The following is a 20160-nucleotide window of genomic DNA, read 5'->3' as shown; positions in this document are numbered from 1 at the left end:
GTAATAAAATAATAAAAATAAAACATAATAAAATAATTCTCACGACGTTTTGGCCACAACGCAAGCAGCCGTCCTCAGGTGAAGAATGAAACACCACCAAAATTCCTCTTGATATGCAAATTATTTTGTCAAGGTGCTCTTCTTCCCACCTCCCCCCCCTCCAACCCAGCTTAAATATACGCTCCAAGCTTGGTGGTTTCATTCTTCACCTGAGGACGGCTGCTTGCGTTGTGGCCGAAACGTCGTGAGAATTATTTTATTATGTTTTATTTTTATTATTTTATTACTTCCCTTCTACGTGACTTTACCGAAAGAACCAAGAAGACGGATTTACATTGTTAACTGAGAAATGTAGGGTGCTGCCAAAGTAATGTACCGTCATAATTATCACACTGGATGTGTAATCTAGAGGTCGCTGGTTCAGGTCCATGTTCCGGCACTGCAGTTGAAACAATGGTGCAAGTTCAATTTGCACAATCGTTGCTAAAATTCAACTGGTTACCAGTTTCTGACTTTTGAAATTGGTAAACAGTTCTGAAAATGCTTACTACCTGTTTCCCAGTAACCATTAAACAACCCTAGTTCTAATGTGTGTCTTTGTGTGTTTTTTATTCTATAGATTATGAGCGTCTTCAACAAGGTGGCTCCCTCAAGCAAATCCTGCTCCACATTTGATTTGAAAGTCACGATGACCGAAGCGAATGACGGAGGTGAATTTTCCCCTTGATTTAGATGGGTAATCTGGGATCTGTGCAGCTGTATAGTTTTGGGATGTTTTTAGAGTGGCCAATACCAGTTATATTCGTTTTTTAGCAATTGAAGGATACCAAATAACTCGAAGAACCCCATGCAGAACAAGGGGAGAAAATACACACTTCACACAGAAAAGTTCCCGAGCCAGGAATCGAACTCTCAAGGCCTTCTTGCTGTGCAGCAAAAGTGTTACAACTGCACCACCTTGCCACCCACATGCAATGTTGAAATCTAATCCAAGATTACAGTACTTATGTATAAGGGAATAGTTTTCATAGTGGTGAGTGTGCTGTATGTTTATCCTAGTGACTCTCTTGATCATATCTAGATTCAAATTAACGACATGCATTTCACCTAGATGAGGGTATTAGTTGTGTTTGTGGAAACACAACAACATGTAACAGGTGGGCCACTAAAATTATTTCACACTGGCCATAGCTGCTGCGAACAGATCATTGCATTCACCTAATAGAAGTTGGTTTTCAGCGTCAACAGAAAACCAGCACAGCATTGATTGACTTCTACTGCTGCCTTTGATGCTGTTTTACATCATGGCCTGCTGCTGAAGTTGGCAAACATCATCATATGCCGTTCTACTGTACATCTAATTAACACGATGGTCAGAACCATACTTTCGTTGTATACCTTGCTGTGGAACACAGCCGCAAGAGGATTATGAACAATAGCATCTCTTAAGACTCAGTACTGGCACTGTCACTATTTACCATATCCAGAAAGTTCTAGTTTAACATCGCGAATGCGTTCCTGAAAATTGCGTTATACGAATCCATATTCCCATAGAAATAAACTCAAATAGGATATACTCTTTGGTTCTTTCGGTGGATCCTTGCAGTCACGAAAACTTAAAACTTAGAATCAAATAGGATATGTTCCGGAAAAAAAAATGCCAAATAAAGGCCATTTTAAACCTAAAATATGATCCTGTAATGAGCTTATGCATATCAATACATAACTTTTAATCACTGTTTAACTCATAAATTCCATTTTAAAGCAATGTTAAGTTCTAATGTCTAGAAGAATGGGTACTCAAGTATGAGGGGATGAAGGCTGAGTCGATTGGGCAGGGATGGATGGAGTGGGAGTGTGTGGCAGTCAGATGTGGAAGAAGGCAGAATGAGTCCCAAAATGAGTATAGTATGTGTGCTTGTGTATGTGCGTTCGCGCGTAAGCCCCCCCCCCCCCCGTATGTGTGTGTGTGCGAGTGTTTTTTTGTGGGGAACGATAGGCCAATGATTAACATGCTGCTGTGCAACGAACCCGGCGATTTTCACTCACGGCCAACATTGAATCGGTCCTGGCCCACCCTTAGGTCAACTCAGCCCGAAATTAGTACCGAGTGCAGTGTGTAAACATCGCCATTCGGGAGACAAAGGCGTGGTACTGGCCACCCATCCCAACGTGTACCATGTCGACTTTTATAGGTGCTCGCTCGCAGTTCTTGTCACAACAGTCTGTTAAGGCTATGGGGGGGGGGTCAATCTGTGTTTGTGGGGAGTGCAACGGGGAGTCAATTTTAAAGTACAATTTTATTGAGGGACTGTGTGTTGTCTTGGGGTGGTCTGTGTCTGTTTTTGTTATTTTAGTGCCTTGCCCAAGCTTAGGAATTGATGTACTTATGCAATTTAAACTCACGGTATGTGAAAGTAAGCTGATATTTTTCTTTTCATGTTAAATTTAGTTTTTTTTACGTGTCAATGTACAATGTCTTTTTTATTGATGAGTTTGACAAACATTTCCCTTTTTTGTTGAACCATAACACAGTTTACGTAAAGTATGTATAGTACTGCCCATAGTCCATTCTTGACGTTATAGTGAAGCGTAAAACGACATTAAGTGAGTTTGTACCATAAAATATTGAAGACGGTATAACGAAACAACTTAGTGTGAAGCAATGTTAAACGAGGACTTACTGTATATAAGTGACCTGCCATGTACATCATGTTGCAAATTTGCATATAACATAACCTTTGCTGCGCAGGACACAAACCTTGAGAATATTGCCCAAAAAACAAACGGCTGCTCTAACTTTATTGGAGACATAGTTCCATCACTGGAGACTCAGGCCAGACCTATCCAAAACCACTAAGTGCTTTCCACCTAAACAGTAATGCAGCAGATGCTACCCTTGATGTGTCATGTGGTAGCCCGGTCTGCTATGACCCCACTCCAAGATATCTTGGGGTTATGATAGACAGTAGGATGACCTTTAAGCCCCATGTAAAATAGAAACTTGCAAACTGTCTCCATATTACTAGGCAAATCCGCGGTTGGTAAAGTACTGAGCCTATGAGAAATAGGGGTTAGGGGAACCACTGCCGCGGTCAGACTCGTCATAGATTAAGTTGCCTGTTTATTAACTAAACACCGAATACAATACAGTAAATGACACAACATTAAATAAAAGTAAACATTACATTAACTTTACATACCTTTAATATTTACGATGATAATAAGATGATGGGGGAAGGGCTGGTTAGAAAGAGGGGCTAAGCCAACCCTCTTCATCTGGGCCACAGACGCAACACTTCCACCTTCACCACTCACTGCACACTCCGAGGTCCATGATAAAGGGCAATATTAACCCTTTCCCGGAATCGGAAGAAAAAAATAAATTTTATCGCTACAGTGCGTCTTTAATCACGTCACAATACAATTATGTCATGCTGTGATGCAATGACGTGATACACACGCCATGTGACTTAACACTGTGCTTACCCGTGAATACTGTACTCAAATTTCCAGGCCACTGTGGTGAATTAGTATACAAATAATAAACCATGTATAGATGAAACCGCGGTTGGCAAGTCTGCAGTTGGCGAGTAATTCCTGTATTTCGTCACCAACTCAAGCCCCAATACCCCTTCTGGGATCGCGCTGTCACATCCTAGAATCTTACCCGGATCTGGAATAATGCTGGCGAACAGTGGAACAACCAAGCCATTTAGAATAAACCTGTCATTTGAGACCTAAACATCACACCTCCTGGCTTTCACATTCATCGAAGATAGTGGTATAACCAGTAACTGCATGAGAACATCAACGACAGGCCAATGCTCACATCTTCATGAATTGAAAATTAAAGACGAGTTACAGTGCAACTTTGGCCATGTAAACATCAGCGTACATAACTCATGTGTTCTAAGGTGAGGGTTTAACTGCTGAGATCCAGCACAAATTAAAGGGAGCCAGGGTGTCCAGTATATAATTAAATGTAGCAAAATAGACTTCAACTGTTGCCTCCAAGGGAGCATCATTTAAATCGGAAAGTGGAGGCATCATGATTGCTGATGAAAACATGTCTGAAGTGATTAATTTGACGCTGTAAAATCCAATCTTGCTTTAAAATTGAAGTGAAGGAACCAAAAGGTCAAATACCACCGAATTATCGGACACACAAGGGTCAACAATGGAAAAGTTAGCTACAGAGAGTCCTCGAATGCACACCAAGTCAAACATATGACTACGAATATGGGTGGCAGACTTAACATACCAAGTATAATTGAAGCAGTCTATAGTAGCCAGGAAATCCCTAGCAAAAGGACATCTTGGTGAGTACACGTGTGGTGGTGAAGCTTCACAGAAGTTGTTTTGAGATTCATGTCCACTACTCGCATCAACATTGCCTTATAATGTAAACATCTACAATTCCGGCTGACCACTTCGGTTAATACTACGGGTGAATTAACCAAAACATACATGCTGTCTGGTTCACCATGGGCATTAAAGATCCTGTGACATTGTTTTAAAATCGAAGGCCATTGTGTGAAAGTTTAATAGTCCACATTTGCCAAATTCGAACCAGTGCACATGACTCAATTGGTATGACACAGCAAAATTTCCCTCTACTGTGAAACTACTGCACACTGCGCCTGCGTGATATGTATGTATGGTGAACTTGTTCCGTACTGTATGTAGCCAACCATGCTAATCGGAGGTGTGGGGGAAGGACAACAAACGAAACGCAAAACGTGGCACAAATACCAAATGTACTCAACTAATAAGTGTTGTGAATGCCCAATGTTTGTTGTACACAGAGAGGCCGCAAGGACGCTTGGGTTGGTTTGATGGGAAGAGGCGGCGGAAGAGAGATATCGGTGACGAAGGAGGCGTTGAAGCAGTGTATCGCATGAACTTGTGTACCAGGTGTGTCTCAGCAGTAGCAGTCTGTGTATCATGTGCTTGTTTATTGAACAAAGCATTCATAATTAACTATTCTGGCATTTTGTGTGCTTTCTGCTTGCCACCAGCATCAGTTAATTATTACAGATGATATAACACCATGGATAAAATCTCAAGGCACTTTAAATATCAAGAACCCATGACGTCATTGAAAAGGCCATTGTGTGTCAATACATCATGGTCAAAATTTGCCAAATTACTCGCACTCAGTTAGGATTGCACACAGCAGCAATCATCGGCAAATTTCTGGCAGACTAATACCTGCTTGCAGGTCAGATGCTGAGTCACCTAGTGTCACACAGGGACATCTGCCACTGGGTGTGCCCATTGCCCATTCCCGTCCTCACCCCTCCACTCCTTCCCATCCCTTCCCTGCTATTTCGTGACCTCTATGTGTCTTCTTTTGTGGTCACTCATTCCTGTCCTTGCAAGCCCCTGCCATCTAAATTATTTTTTGTTGATTCTTTAAACTATCTGAATTGTTTTGAGCTAAGGTGCTCTATAAATATAAAATAAGATAGACTATGCAGAATTTATAAATTAATTTTAAAGATAAAATTGCAGTTGCTTTATGCGTTTATTGTGTGATGCAGATATAAGCCACGAAAAGAGGACCTTTCAAAGGAATCTGGAATGACAATTATAGAAGTGAACATGTTAACTGGATTTCTTCCAGATAAAAATGACCTCATCCAGGTAAGACACACTCACGCATAACATTATACCGAGAAAGCTGTTATTGTGAATTGGAGTGGACATACAATATTTGTAATGTTAACAAGGCAGGATTCCCAGACACACAGAGATATAGGACACCTAACATCACGTTTGGATGCAGCATCTTTCAGCATGGACAGATACAAACTTTTTGAGGCCTAGTTAAATATTGACTCAACTATATATGGCCAACATTTCAGTTCTCTATCCTTTTTAAAGCATAATTATAATTGACATATTTGGGGGCCGTCCGTGAATGACGTCACGCACCTAGGGGGAGAGGGGGGTCAGACATTTGTGACCTCTGCATAATTTGACGTCACATCAAAATGCGCAACTTTAAATGAATATGTAATAAAGGACTCTTAGGCTCGCATTACAAATATAAAGAACTTACGTAATTAAATAGAATTGTTATAACAACACTCATTTTGATTAATTTTCATTTTTTTTATTATTTCAATTTATTAAGGTAACTTTTTATTGAGAGTATAGATTATATTATGTTAAACATAAGAACCGGAAGTCTAACTACGTCACACTTTTATGGAGAATAATACTTCGTCAGGAAGAGGAAGTGCAAATACAATTTTAATGCAGTCGTTATATTAAAAACGCTTGATAGTTTCGAATAATACTTTTTAAAACGTAAGTACTATTATTCATGTCATATCAATCGACATAATTTTAAATCACACACATTTGTTTATTAAATATTTTTTTAAAATCAGTGTTACATTTTTATACTGTTATGTTACGATAACATTAATAATATAGAGGGGAAAAGTTATTGGATACAAAGATATCAAACAGCAATTTTTGAGCATGGAGGGATAATTAATCATAGAGTACCTACTAAATATACGTCAGTCGGCAAGCGTACAATAGCCAACGCGTCCTCCATGATTAATTATTCCTCCATGAAATCTTTGTACCCAGAAAATGGCGTCATGCTTCTTTTCGTCATTGTTCTACTATGAACCATGAGTGACTGAATTTAACCATTTAGGATCTTTGATTTAACTACGTAGTTCCATTATGGAAATGAAAAAAAAATGTAAACCAATCACGATTCAGTATATCGTGTGCACGATGAAGTATTTTATGTGCAAAAAATAATAAATAGTGCGCAAGAACTATTCATTCTCACAAATAAAATAAGTTGCGCAGATAATTGAAATGTAGTTGTTTTTACATGTGTATATAAAGGTGCCCCGTAATAGCTCATTTCTTTTTTTTTAATACTTCGTATCAGTTTCAGTTTGAATTAATTGAGTAATCATAGTTATCAAATAATCATAGAATAGCTCATCAAATAATTCATGAATTTAACACTATCTATTTAAAATATTCAGGCTGGTCATTACTCTCAACTCAAATCATAATAAAAATATACAACATTTATACAATTTAATAATTAAGGTTTATATTACACCAATAAAATCTCAAATAATTGTTTTTGAAGCGAATTGACCGCTACGATGGATACAAATAAAATGTACCAGTATCCTTTTGACACGTACGTGCTGGCATATCCTACAAAGAGCAGAAAGGTTTGGCAAGAAGAACTGGTTAAAAAGTGGAATGAAATGTAAAAAAATATACAGATTTGCTAGTTAAAGTTGATCATTAGTTGCAAGAATTAAAAGCGATTCCCACCACAAGAAAATTAACACTTCTTACGTTTTGGGCTAAACAAACATCATCTGCCAATAAAAAAAAAACAAAATGTGCCTGTCGAAAGACCTCAGAATTCTGTATCGCAGTCTGATGGACAAGTGACTGATGCTCAGGCTGATGATTCAGCGCCTCGTACTAGCAATTCAGCAACATTAAGAATTGCTACAGCCCACCTGCATTTGCAGTCACAGATTGACATTCTGAATTCTGATCTGGTCGGCTTGTATGAACGCCAAAAACATGGAATGCTTACACAGCAACAGGATGTGGAACTGGCAGAGAAGAAGAGGAAAAAAAAGCTGAATTGGAAAACCAGTTGAAGAAGAAAAAGGGTGATCAAAAAAGAGCACAGAAAGCAAGAGATGAGAAGAAAATAAAATTAAATGCTCTATTTGAAGATAATCCAGACCTACACACATGCCTGGACGTCAGGACCAAGCCTGGTAGGCCGAAAATTGAGGAAGATCAGCCTTCCATTACTGGAAGCTATTGTGAATATTGCTATGCATGGGTCGGCATCGCATGAAAGAAGGCAGAGCGATGTGTACAGAAGCATAAAATCATTAGATCAGCTGACTGAACAGTTGAAGATGGATGGCTTTGCAATCAGTAGAAGTGGGCTCTACCTCCGTCTTTTGCCGAAGCGCAGTTCATCTCTTGAAGGGCAGCGTCATGTGTCAACGGTCCTTGTGAAACTCATTAGAGCACAGAACGATCACCATGCCAAACATATCGACGGTTTGTTTTGTACGGCAACAATAAGGCACTTTTCGATTTAAAGCTTTCGTGACTGCAGGGATTCATCTTCTTGGTTCTTTCGGTAAAGTCACGTAGAAGGGAAGTAATAAAATAATGAAAATAAAACATAATAAAATAATTCTCACGACGTTTCGGCCACAACGCAACCAGCCGTCCTCAGGTGGAGAACAGGTCCGTCAAGTAGACAGAGTCTGTCTACTTGACGGACGGCTGCTTGCGTTGAGGCCGAAACGTCGTGAGAATTATTTTATTATGTTTTATTTTTATTATTTTATTACTTCCCTTCTACGTGACTTTACCGAAAGAACCAAGAAGAATAAGGCACTTATAAGAGTTGGCGTCCATGCTAGGACTGAACGATGTGTGCTTTGTGAGTCAAGACGACAAAGCTCGTGTTCCAATATGGTTGACCGCTGCTAACAAGCACAGTCCATTGCTGATGCACGTCGAGTACAGAGTCAGTCTGCCTGACCATCACTGGGTTGTGGCCGCAGGACACAAGCTAATTCCTTCGATCTATGCCGGAATCCAAATTTAGTCTAATGGTCTAGGAAACCGAGAAGCTGTTGGTTATTTGGGACCGACCTACATAGCAATCAGATCTGGAAAATACTCATCATCAACAGCATTCAGCCATGGATTTGATTTCGAAAAATTTCTTACTCTCGAGGAGTTTGACGTCATTACAAGGAGTGGTATTGCTCGATTGGTCAAACCAATGTTAGTGTAGTGACATAAGAAGGGAGGGGCTGCTGGGGGCTCTGGGATCCCAGGCGAGTCCAGACGCTTAAGCCTCTGGGCGCCAGGCGCTGGGTTCCCAGGGGGTCCAGACGCTTAAGCCTCTGGGCGCCAGGCGTTGAGTTCCCAGGCGCTTAATCCCCTGGGCGCCGCCAACGGGGGGGGGGGGCTGTGTGTGCTCTGTGGGATGTCTGGTGGCGCACACGGCCCCACCCCTCGTTGGACCAGGCATAAAAGGAGAGCTCCCTGGACGATCGGGGCCCAGTTGTAACTCAAGACCCAAGACCCACGACCAGCCATCTGAAGACCCTGGGATGCTGTGAGAGCCAGCGCTGGGACTCTGGAACTCCCAACTCTACGACCTTGTGAGGGCGAGTTCCAGAGCTTAGCCAGAGTAGAGTATCTAGGCTGTGTACCTAGGCTGTAACAGAGTATCAGGACTGTTGGAGTGTTGTGTTGTAATAAAGAAGTTACCTCTACAAGTGTCTCCGGAACCCGTTACATTTAGTGTTAGAAGTGGCTATGAAGATAAGAAGTAAGCCACGTACCTTCAGTCCTGACGGCGATGTCGGGGAACAAGCAGCGATGGGGCGGCCAACGCCGGCCGACAACAACGCCGCACCGCCGGCTGAGCAGCTGTCTGCTCCGCCGACCGTCCCCTCTCCAGCTTCGGGAGCAGAGATGGAGGAGGCGCTGCTTCACCTCGCAGAGCTGCTCTGCGCCACCGCCTCCCTCCTGGGCGAGCTGCGGTGCTCGCGGCCGATGGCGGGAGGGAGAGAGGAGGCACGGCGCTCGCCCGAGCCCGCCGCCGCCATTCCCCCCACGGATGTGGGAGATGCTTCCGGGAATTACATCACTTCCACCAGAGGAGCAGTGACCGCTGGGAGCGACGTCACTTCCGGGCCCAGCGTGTGCCAACCCGACGACGCCGCGTCATCAGCGCTGCGTCCCTCACCGCCGGGTGACAGCTGTTTGCAACCTAGCAACCGCGCGTCATCAGCGCTGCGACCTTCACTGCCGGACGACAGCTGGCTTCAACCTAGCATACCGCGTCATCAGCGCTGCGACCGGACAGTGAGGGCGCCATTCTTACTGTAACCAGCGCCGGGGCCGGCACATGGACTGACACGCTGCTCGCCGCCTTTGCTGCTCTGGCCAAAGGTTGGAGGTCGGGAGACCAGGCCCCTGACACTTCGTACATTTTACGCGCTCCGGATTAATGATTTTTTTTGTTGATACTTTCTTCGTTGTCGTCGGGGAGTCGTGACTGTTGTTGGGTAAACTGTGTGGAGCTTCGCTCGTGAGTGTTGTCAATGTGTGTGCGAAACTTTGCTTGTGATTGTTAACAATGTATGGTTTGTATTGAGCTTTGTTCGTGATTGTTAATGTATAGCTTGTGCTGTCATTGTTAACGATGTATATACTGTATGGGGCATTTATCTTGAGATGGTGACATGGTGCCAAGGATTGGAATTGTCATGCTGGCTCTCAAATATCTTGGGGTGCAGATCCTGACCAGGATGTCCCAGCGGGTGTTGCGTGTCTAACACGAGAGTTGTGGTCCCGTCATGCTATGGCTGACGGCTTGACCTGACAGCCCGGAGATTGAAACACTCCGTGGCATGTCTAGCCTAGTGGGCTGCACGCTCACAGGGCTCGGAGAGTGTGGTCCCGTCATAGAATAGCTGACGGCTTGACCTGACGGCCTGGAGGTTGAGACCCTCCGTGGTACATCTGGAGCTGTAGGCTCGCCCTGACGGCCCGAGATTGAAACACTCCGAGGCGCGTTGAAACAGTGGGCTGGAGATTCGTGGTGTTCAGGTGTAGTTGTCCCGTTACGTTGGGACTGTATCCCTCAGTTGTTAGGGTGCATGTTGTGCAGGGAGTGAACAATGGGTCGTCTCAGATCGGTCGGTACAGCTATATGCTGCGATGCGAGTCTTGGAGAGAGGTTGGGTTTCAGATCGGTCGGTACAGCTATATGCTGCGATGCGAGTCTTGGAGAGAGGTTGGGTCTCAGATCGGTCGGTACAGCTATATGCTGCGATGCGAGTCTTGGAGAGAGATTGGGTCTCAGATCGGTCGGTACAGCTATATGCTGCGATGCGAGTCTTGGAGAGAGATTGGGTCTCAGATCGGTCGGTACAGCTATATGCTGCGATGCGAGTCTTGGAGAAAGATTGGGTCTCAGATCGGTCGGTACAGCTATATGCTGCGATGCGAGTCTTGGAGAGAGATTGGGTCTCAGATCGGTCGGTACAGCTATATGCTGCGATGCGAGTCTTGGAGAGAGACTGGGTTGAAGTCCCCCCCGATATGGCCGACGTGCGTGGTTTTAGGATGGAGACGCCACGTTGGAAAGGCGGGGTGTGCAAACGGTTGACATGTAATGTCGGTGGTGGTCCTCATTGAGGGCTGCTGGGACGCAAGCACAGGATGCCTTGGAGATGCGGTTCGCGCGTGCGGCCACCATTTATGGACAGGAGCAGGCAGATTTATTTTGGTTGTGTCATGTAAATTTTATATATATATTTAAAAATGTAGATACTGGAGCAGCCCTGAAGTGCGACTTCTTTGCCCAGTACATGGGTCGGCCCTGAAGTACGACTTCTCGACCCGGGATGTAGACAGACGTCCGGATAAGTGTGTGTAGAGGGATGCTCGACATGTTAGTCTTCGCCTTCTCTCCACCTGACGGATGGGAGGCTGGCAGAGTGGTGTGGATCCCTGCCATCCATGTGGTGGTTATGTGATTTCGGTTCGATTACCGGTGTTGGTTGTGCATCCAACGCGTCGGAATCTGTATATTTGTTGTTGTTAATTCCCCGTTTTCTATGTGGATCCCGAGGAGGGCTATGTGTGCCGCGGGTCGTTTGTTCACGTGTCATTGCTTCACCTTTTTGTTGATTGATGCTTGTATATAGTGTAGAGTTGTACAGGTTGGTTATGGTTTTTATGGTTGCTTTCTTGTTCTCTTTTCTTTTCCTGTTGAGGCTCGCATATTTTTTTTCTCTCTCTCCCTTTCGTTAATTTAAACTTTCTAATTATTGACAGCCGGGATGGCTGGAGGCTACGTAGAGGGGGGTAATGTAGTGACATAAGAAGGGAGGGGCTGCTGGGGGCTCTGGGATCCCAGGCGAGTCCAGACGCTTAAGCCTCTGGGCGCCAGGCGCTGGGTTCCCAGGGGGTCCAGACGCTTAAGCCTCTGGGCGCCAGGCGTTGAGTTCCCAGGCGCTTAATCCCCTGGGCGCCGCCAACGGGGGGGGGCTGTGTGTGCTCTGTGGGATGTCTGGTGGCGCACACGGCCCCACCCCTCGTTGGACCAGGCATAAAAGGAGAGCTCCCTGGATGATCGGGGCCCAGTTGTAACTCAAGACCCAAGACCCACGACCAGCCATCTGAAGACCCTGGGATGCTGTGAGAGCCAGCGCTGGGACTCTGGAACTCCCAACTCTACGACCTTGTGAGGGCGAGTTCCAGAGCGTAGCCAGAGTAGAGTATCTAGGCTGTGTACCTAGGCTGTAACAGAGTATCAGGACTGTTGGAGTGTTGTGTTGTAATAAAGAAGTTACCTCTACAAGTGTCTCCGGAACCCGTTACATTAGTGTCGACAGTTGATGGTGGCTCGGACGAGAACCCGAGATACCAAAAAGTGATTAAGGTTGCAGTCTACCACTTTCTTCAGCACGATTCCAACGCTTTATTCCTCGCTACCAACGCTCCAGGAAAAAGCGCATTTAATAGGGTCGAGAGAAAAATGGTACTACTCAGTAAGGAACTTACTGGATTGGTATTACCACATGACCACTACAGTAGTCATTTGAACGAAAGAGGTATTACCATCGATGCTGATTTAGAGAAGAATTTTAAGATTGCAGGAAACACTCTAGCCGAAATTTGGTCATAGTTGATTGTCGATAATTTTCTGACAGTGGCTAAATACAACGAGCCAACAGAGTCTGAGCTCCAGGAACAAAACCTCTTGTCCAGAGATCAGAAATGGTACGACGTGCACGTACGAACAAACCAATACTTGACACAGATTGTATATGCACCGACAACAAGTGCTATTTGAAACCAAGAAGCTCCTATTTTAGTGTGGTAACAGACATTTTTTCCTCCTCCTTTACCAGTTGTTCAAATCAGCGAAGGTCTTAAAATTCCAGAACGGACAACAAACAGAGCATCTCATAAATTCCCATCTCTGTTTGCAGCACAAATTTTGAAAGTGGATGACATCCTTCCTCGCTCTTCAAATCCTGTTCAGTCTATTCCATATGACTTGTACTGTCCGTCAATACAATCCGTGCTTTGCGATAGGATTTACAAGAAATGTCACACATACTTTGCGTCGATAGTCATGCTGTGCGGCCACTCTAACACACAAGCAGGAATCAATTATAATTCCACCCAAACGCATCAGGCCACAGAGAGCCATCACTCCAACTATCAAGAAGGATCTTGTTGAGGAGCCTTTCAAAACCATCACCTTACCCTACATTGCTGGGGTCACAAAAAATATCTCCAAAATCCTGATTAAACACAAGATCCAGGTCCGATTCAACACAGTACATAAAATTCGTGATCTGGTCCCGTCTGTAAAGATGTGGTTCCAGACATACAGTACCCTGGCGTCTACAAATTAAGTTTCCTCTGTGGTAGCAGTTACATTGGAGAAACCAAAATATCTCCAAAATCCTGATTAAACACAAGATCCAGGTCCGATTCAACACAGTACATAAAATTCGTGATCTGGTCCCGTCTGTAAAGATGTGGTTCCAGACATACAGTACCCTGGCGTCTACAAATTAAGTTTCCTCTGTGGTAGCAGTTACATTGGAGAAACCAAACGACATGTCTCGGACCACATCCATGAACATAAAGCAGACCTGAAACACGGTAGGACAAACACCTCAGCTGTGGCAGATCACTGTTACAATTCAGTGGGCTCACATGTCATTGACTTCTCCAAGACAGAGGTTCTCTGCAAGCAATCTGGCTACCATGAGAGATTCGTTCATGAGGCGATCCACATATACAAACACAGAGACAATTTCAACCGAGAAGATGGATTCTGGCTCAGCAATCATTGGAAGGACGTAATAAACCATTTCGGATCTTAACTGATTGTGTTCACGTTTACGGTGACTTTCAGACTGCAGTCCACTCACTGGCATTGACTATATATCTTGCATTCTCCACAGGGAATGGATTCTTTGCTCCACTGCAAGTCTCCTTCCAACACTCTCCCATTGACATATTTCGTTGCTTCCTCTTAGTATCTTTCACGCGACAGTTAATGGTATAGTGTATAGCAGATTGTATAAATAGTATAAAATTGTAATGTTTAATACAATGTATAAGGTAATATACAGTATCGTAATTGTGTCGTGAATATACAGCAGTGTGGTATACAGTAGGGTGGGTAGAATAATACTTAGGGTAATATTATAGACGAAGGTATAGAGTGGTGTATAGTAATACAGTATATAATTTAATGTTGGGTTTGTCTATGGTAGTATATAGTACGGGGTAGACCCGTGTGATGTAAGAGAAAAAAGTTTAGCTGGAAGCATATTATATTTTTTGCAACATAGAATTGTAATATATTACTTACTGTTAATAGCTCAGCTTATTGGAGATTATATTTAGTATACTGATGATACTATGTAGTTTATACTTTAGTTTTTTACGTGGTTGTTTAGTTACTGCAGCTACATACTATTAACATTCCTTCCCTTTGTTAATGCTACCCCCATCCTCTCCCTTTGATGCTGCTAATCCTGCATAATGCACGGCATAATATGACTTTGAAACTCCTGCTACGCATTTCCCATAAATATGCTAAATTCCTCTTGATAAGCAATTTTTTTTGTCAAGGCGTTCTTCTTCCACCCCTCCAACCCAGCTTAAATATACGCTCCAAGCTTGGTGGTGTTTCATTCTTCACCTGAGGACGTCTGCTTGCGTTGTGGCCGAAACGTCGTGAGAATTATTTTATTGTTTTATTTTTATTATTTTATACTTCCCTTCTACGTGACTTTACCGAAAGAATCAAGAAGAAAAAGGAAGCACACAAAAATCGCAATAAATCGCTAATTAAACTAATTTAAATTTGACGGATGTGAAAAAGGAATAGCGCTTGCTCACGGTGGGGCTTAAGGCGTGGTACCTGGCTATTTTTATTTTACGACCCCACCGTTGGAGAGCAAAATCGTTCGCAAACGTTCCAACACATACAAAGCCACACACAAACCCACAAACAGACAATTTTTCAGCTTTCCAACGCCTTTTTAATACACGTTTTCTCCTACAACATCAAAGTGCAGTACTACATTAAATACGCACTACAGAGACAATAGTTTAAAGTGATTTGAAGCATGTTTTACTTTAAAAATGGAAATATGGTTTTGGGGGGGGGGGGGGGCAGAGCTTTGTGACGTCATATTTGAGGGGGAGCTCTGACTTTTTGTGACATCGTGTCACGAGGGGCGGTCAAAAATCGGCCAAAATCGCGTGACGTCATTGATGGACGGCCCCTTGGCTCAGCAGGGTGGAGTAATGGTAACACTCGTGCCTCACAGAAAAGAAGGCCCTGGGTTTGATTTCCGACTTGGGTACCTTCTACGTTCAGTTTGTATGTTCTTCCCCTGTTCTGCATTGGTTACCCTTGGGTTCTCCGGTTTGCCCCCATAACTAAAACTGCTATTGACCAAATATCCCAATGCTGATCATTTTCCTGCAAATTACTCGATTGGAATTATATGTAACATCATTGCCCCCTATTGTAAAAAAATGCCAGAACCCTCCTCAAAAAAGTATTGATTTTCTTTAAGTTTTCTGGGTAAACAAGCGCTTTGTATATATTTGCTATATATACTTCCTTTCCACAGCCATCATTGCAGTCGACTCCCTGTCCCTGTTCAACTGTATTTTTCCATCTGCCTACGACAGACTGTTTATAAAGAAAATATGCCCGTGGTTCTGTACAGCCCATGGCTGCATATACTGTAGACACGATATAAGTATAAGCAAACCCCCAAAATTATGGACCAGGTTTGCCTTCTGGAGATAATAAACATTCAGGCATGCTAACCAAGTACTGCTTGTTTACCAGATGTTATAGCATAGAAATACTAAAATATAACACGGTTTTTTCATCCAGTATCATGATTCGTAAATTATTTTTGGGTGAGGTCATGTAAACATTTACACAAAATGTGTGTCGTTAAGACCCAACACCACTCAACACAGTCAAACAAATGAAACGGACATTGTTTACAAGCTTTTAACATGCCAATTGTGATTGCTTCTGCTCTTTACTAAGTTGAAAAACATTTATCACAGCCAGATTTAGAGTTACTGTAGGTACAATTTTACCTGTGCTAATTGTTCTTCAACTTATCAGTGAGCTAAAAAAAAGTGATGCGTTAAACGCTTGCATTTTGTTTAGCTATGCGATGCAGAATATGGGGAGATAACTTACAAACTCCCTTCAGAAAGAGGCCTGAGGCAGCAGTCGATGTGTTATCCGGAATTACATTTTTATTCAAAGTATTATCCAGAATGCTCTATAAGTGAAATTTAATACGATGTTTACAGACACCTCGTCGGTATAAAGCTAAATGTGCAATGGTTGTCAATTCTCTGATCTCACATGTTCCCACGTGCTCTGCTCGCATACATTTACAGCTGAAGGATTCTGTAGACAAGTACATCAGTTATTATGAAATCACGGACTCGGTGCTCATTATATATTTGGATAAGGTAAGCCATTGTTAATTTAAGTTGTTACCTACTGTATTTATGCATAATTTGTAAAGATAAGGCCTTTATATAATTAGGTAAAAAAATAACTTTGCTCAATATTGGTGAATGTCTTGTGTCCTGAACTGGCTGGCATGAGCTTATCGCTTGTTGGGAGTGGTGACATGGTTCAATAACAGTGGTTCGTGGATCGAATCTGATTGGCTGTTCTCGTTAATAATGCTTTGTATATTTACCATAAAATACTACGTGCCTTCTGGTTCACAATAAATGTTAACGATCCCGTGACATCATTCACAAGAGTAGGTCATTGTGTTCTGATGACATGGTCCAAATTTGAAAACTTGCCCACAAATGACTTAATGAAGATTACACATGGCAGTTATTGCTGCCTACTGGTAGACCTACTTACAGGACAGGGGCTGAGTCGCCTTGTGCCACACACATAAAATGACTCTGGGGGTGCCCCTTCAAATGGTTTGAAATATGTCTCAAATGTTACGTATTTATGCATGTTGAACTTCGTTCACACCGTACGTAGCGATCTGTGCTAATCGTAATTGCAAATGTTAGTCACTTGTATTTTGTGTGAAGAGCTATACAATGCCTCGGCATATAGGAGGCGACTATCAAAAACAAATAATTGTCATAATCATTACTTGTTAAATACATCGTACTATTGCACAAGCCAGAGCTGAACTGTGGCTACAAATAAGGCCCTGATTGTGGCTACGAGCCCGGATTGAAGAGGTGAACCAGCACTTATTCAGTGAGTAGACGTTGATGTCTACATTTAATTCGCAGCCAGGCAATGATCCAACACCAACAATGACATAAGCTTTGCAGTCCTCTATATATTGAGATGTTTTCAGCAAATATATGAGTGTTTATCAGTGTGGAAGTAAATCAGATGACCTGGAGAAATACAAGGTCTATATCTTACCACCATTCAAAATTACATTGTCTTTGCTGTCTCAAATTAATCTAAGATTTGGCAGAGTTCACTGCTTGTTGCAGAGCCTTGCGGTTTGAATCTGGAAGGCCGCCTTATTAACTGTAAATACACTAAAGATCATGTAACATCATTCCAAACAAGTAGGCCATTGGGAATAGGCATCAGTTCAAATTTGAAAAAATTGAAATATTACCCTCGAATTACTTAATTGGGATTACACATTACAAGCTACTGCAGATGATTACACAATGCAGTGCCTTCCTGAAAGCCCTGCATTATTGCAATGGCGCCAATACCAAATGTACTGAATAATTATTCAATTATTAAGGTCAGTGTGCATTGTATCATGCATTACTGTTGTGTGCAATTGCTTTGTTGCAGGTCTCCAGCACAGAGGATTACTGCTTTGCTTTCAAGATCAAGCAAATGCTGAGATCGGATATGATACAGCCCGTAACTGCTTCTGTTTATGACTACTACAGCCCACGTAAGTACACAGACATGCTCAAGGGCACTCCCTAAATTGGATGGCAGGCTGGTGCATTGGCAACAGCCAGCAAGAAGGACGTGCTCAGTAAACATTGGGCCAACAGTTATTCTTTCGTATTGCTGATGTAGATGCAGAGCAACAACTACAATTTCACATTCAGGTCGTCAAGCCAGACAACCGCATCAGGACCAGCGGAGTGTATCACTGTGCTGTCTCCTTCATATTAGTGGATTGGACATTGTATTATATATGTTGTATGGTCTGTTCTGGATGACCACAGTCGTACAGTGGAGAGTTTTTAGCTTTACATTTGTGCATCAGGTATCTGCATCTGCGATGGTTTGTGCGGATGTGGTTTAGGGTGGACCATGAGCTTTGTGGAAGATCAAATCCAGGTATCTTCTATCTTGCGTCCTTCGCAAGGCGTTTGTGAGTTATTTTGAACTCTATTCAGCTCTCCAAACTTCATTGCAGTTGAACTCACATTGTTGAAGGTTAAACACGTGGGTCCCAAAGGGCTTGTGTGACTTAAAGCAATGATGTGGGATGTTATATAGGTCCTTATGAATGGGAGGAGGATGACCGTTTTCCTGGATTCGCAGGACTTTCCTGAGGGTTGCAGCATTGTGGCTGATGGGGGTGGGGGAAAGATGTGTGACAGCACGGGCAGCCAGTGGGTTGGGGTCGGCTTAAGGGTTCCCATGACACACCGCATTACAGTGTACAGTTGGACATGAACAATTCGAGTTTGACTACTTCTGGTTCATACTGGTGCACAGTATTCGGCTACAGAGTATCCAAGATTACATCGGTGATGTCCGTAGCACTGGTGCTAATGCTTCCCAGCTTGTGCTTGTGAGTTTCTGGACCAGGTTTGACCCTTGTTTTGGTATTGGTGGCTACCTTTTTTAGGTGGTCATGGAAGGTTAGCGTATGCTCTAGCTTCACTCCAAGATAAGTTGGAGTGGGGTTGTGTCGCACAATGTTTTCCCAGAAGGCCACTCTCAGAGTGTGCTTGGTGCTCCTATTATTAACATAACATGCAGTGACTTGTTTTGTGGGGATTTGGCTTGAGCCTCCATTTCCAGAAGTATTCCCCCATGGTGTTTAGGTCTTGCTTCAGAGTAGATTAGATGTTGTTGAAAGTGGCTGCTTGCATTTCCAAGGCACGGTAATCCACATGTATTAATTTGCATGACCCGGTTGGCAGCATGTCGCTAGTATAAACATAGAAGAGTGTTTGCTCAACGTTGCATGTTTACTGGGTGGGTTACATTCCCGACTGAAAGGCACCTTTCGTGTGTGGAGTTTGTATATTCTCCCCCTGTTCCACATGGGTTTCCTCTGGATTATCCGGTTTTCTCCCATAGCAAAAAAACCACATCCAATGTAACTGGTATTGGCCAAATATCCCAATGCTGAAATATTACCTTGCAAATAATTAAATTGGGGATACACATACCATCATCATCCTTGACTGTAAAAACTTGGCAGTACCCGCCTGAAAAAAACATATTGAAGTTTTCCTTGTAAATTAGCATACTAATAATTATACGTAATAAATTACATCTATTTATATAAACCTCTTCTTTCTCCATCATCTTGATACTGGCAAAAAGGGTCCCATAGATATTGTTGTTTACCTTTTGAATGCTTAGTTAATTTAGCAGTTTTTTTTTTATTTGGAGGGACAAATATGAAGGAAATCTATGGTCTGCTTGTTTATTTAGCATGTTAAATCTTAATCAGTTTAGATCCACATACCATGATACAGTACGTGTCTGCTATTCAATATCTGCTTATGTAAACGTTTGTGCCATTTACACTACACTGGAAGAGAGTGGTTTGTAATGTCTCCAAATAGAGGTCAATATACAGTAAATCTTAATATTCGCAGGGTTTCGATTTAAAGCTTTCGTGACTGCAGGGATTCATATTATTGGTTCTTTCGATAAAGTCACGTAGAAGGGAAATAATGAAAATGTAACATAATAACATGAAATTCTCACGACGTTTCGGCCACAACGCAAGCAGCCATCCTCAGGTGAAGAAACAGAGCTGTTGGAAAAACAGCGTCTTAATGAACACTGCTAAGCTTGGC

The 20160-nt window shown here is 42.8% G+C and overlaps 1 protein-coding gene across 1 annotated transcript in view; it reads left to right on the top strand.

Moving 5' to 3' along the window:
* The window catches only part of LOC133349575 (complement C3-like), a 161958-nt gene that overhangs the window by 121009 nt on the left and 20789 nt on the right, over window positions 1-20160 (top strand). Inside the window, exons 33-37 of the mRNA XM_061563145.1 lie at window positions 620-710; window positions 4809-4917; window positions 5547-5649; window positions 16540-16614; window positions 17951-18056. Coding sequence (XP_061419129.1) covers window positions 620-710; window positions 4809-4917; window positions 5547-5649; window positions 16540-16614; window positions 17951-18056 — 484 coding nt within the window. The remainder of the gene's footprint in view (window positions 1-619; window positions 711-4808; window positions 4918-5546; window positions 5650-16539; window positions 16615-17950; window positions 18057-20160) is intronic.

Source organism: Lethenteron reissneri, chromosome 30 (genome assembly GCF_015708825.2).
Source record: "Lethenteron reissneri isolate LAM-NWPU_2019-01 chromosome 30, ASM1570882v1, whole genome shotgun sequence".
In the NCBI taxonomy this organism is placed as follows: domain Eukaryota; kingdom Metazoa; phylum Chordata; class Hyperoartia; order Petromyzontiformes; family Petromyzontidae; genus Lethenteron; species Lethenteron reissneri.
Note: the sequence above shows the minus strand (reverse complement) of the source record. Positions and strands in the feature narration are given on the sequence as shown.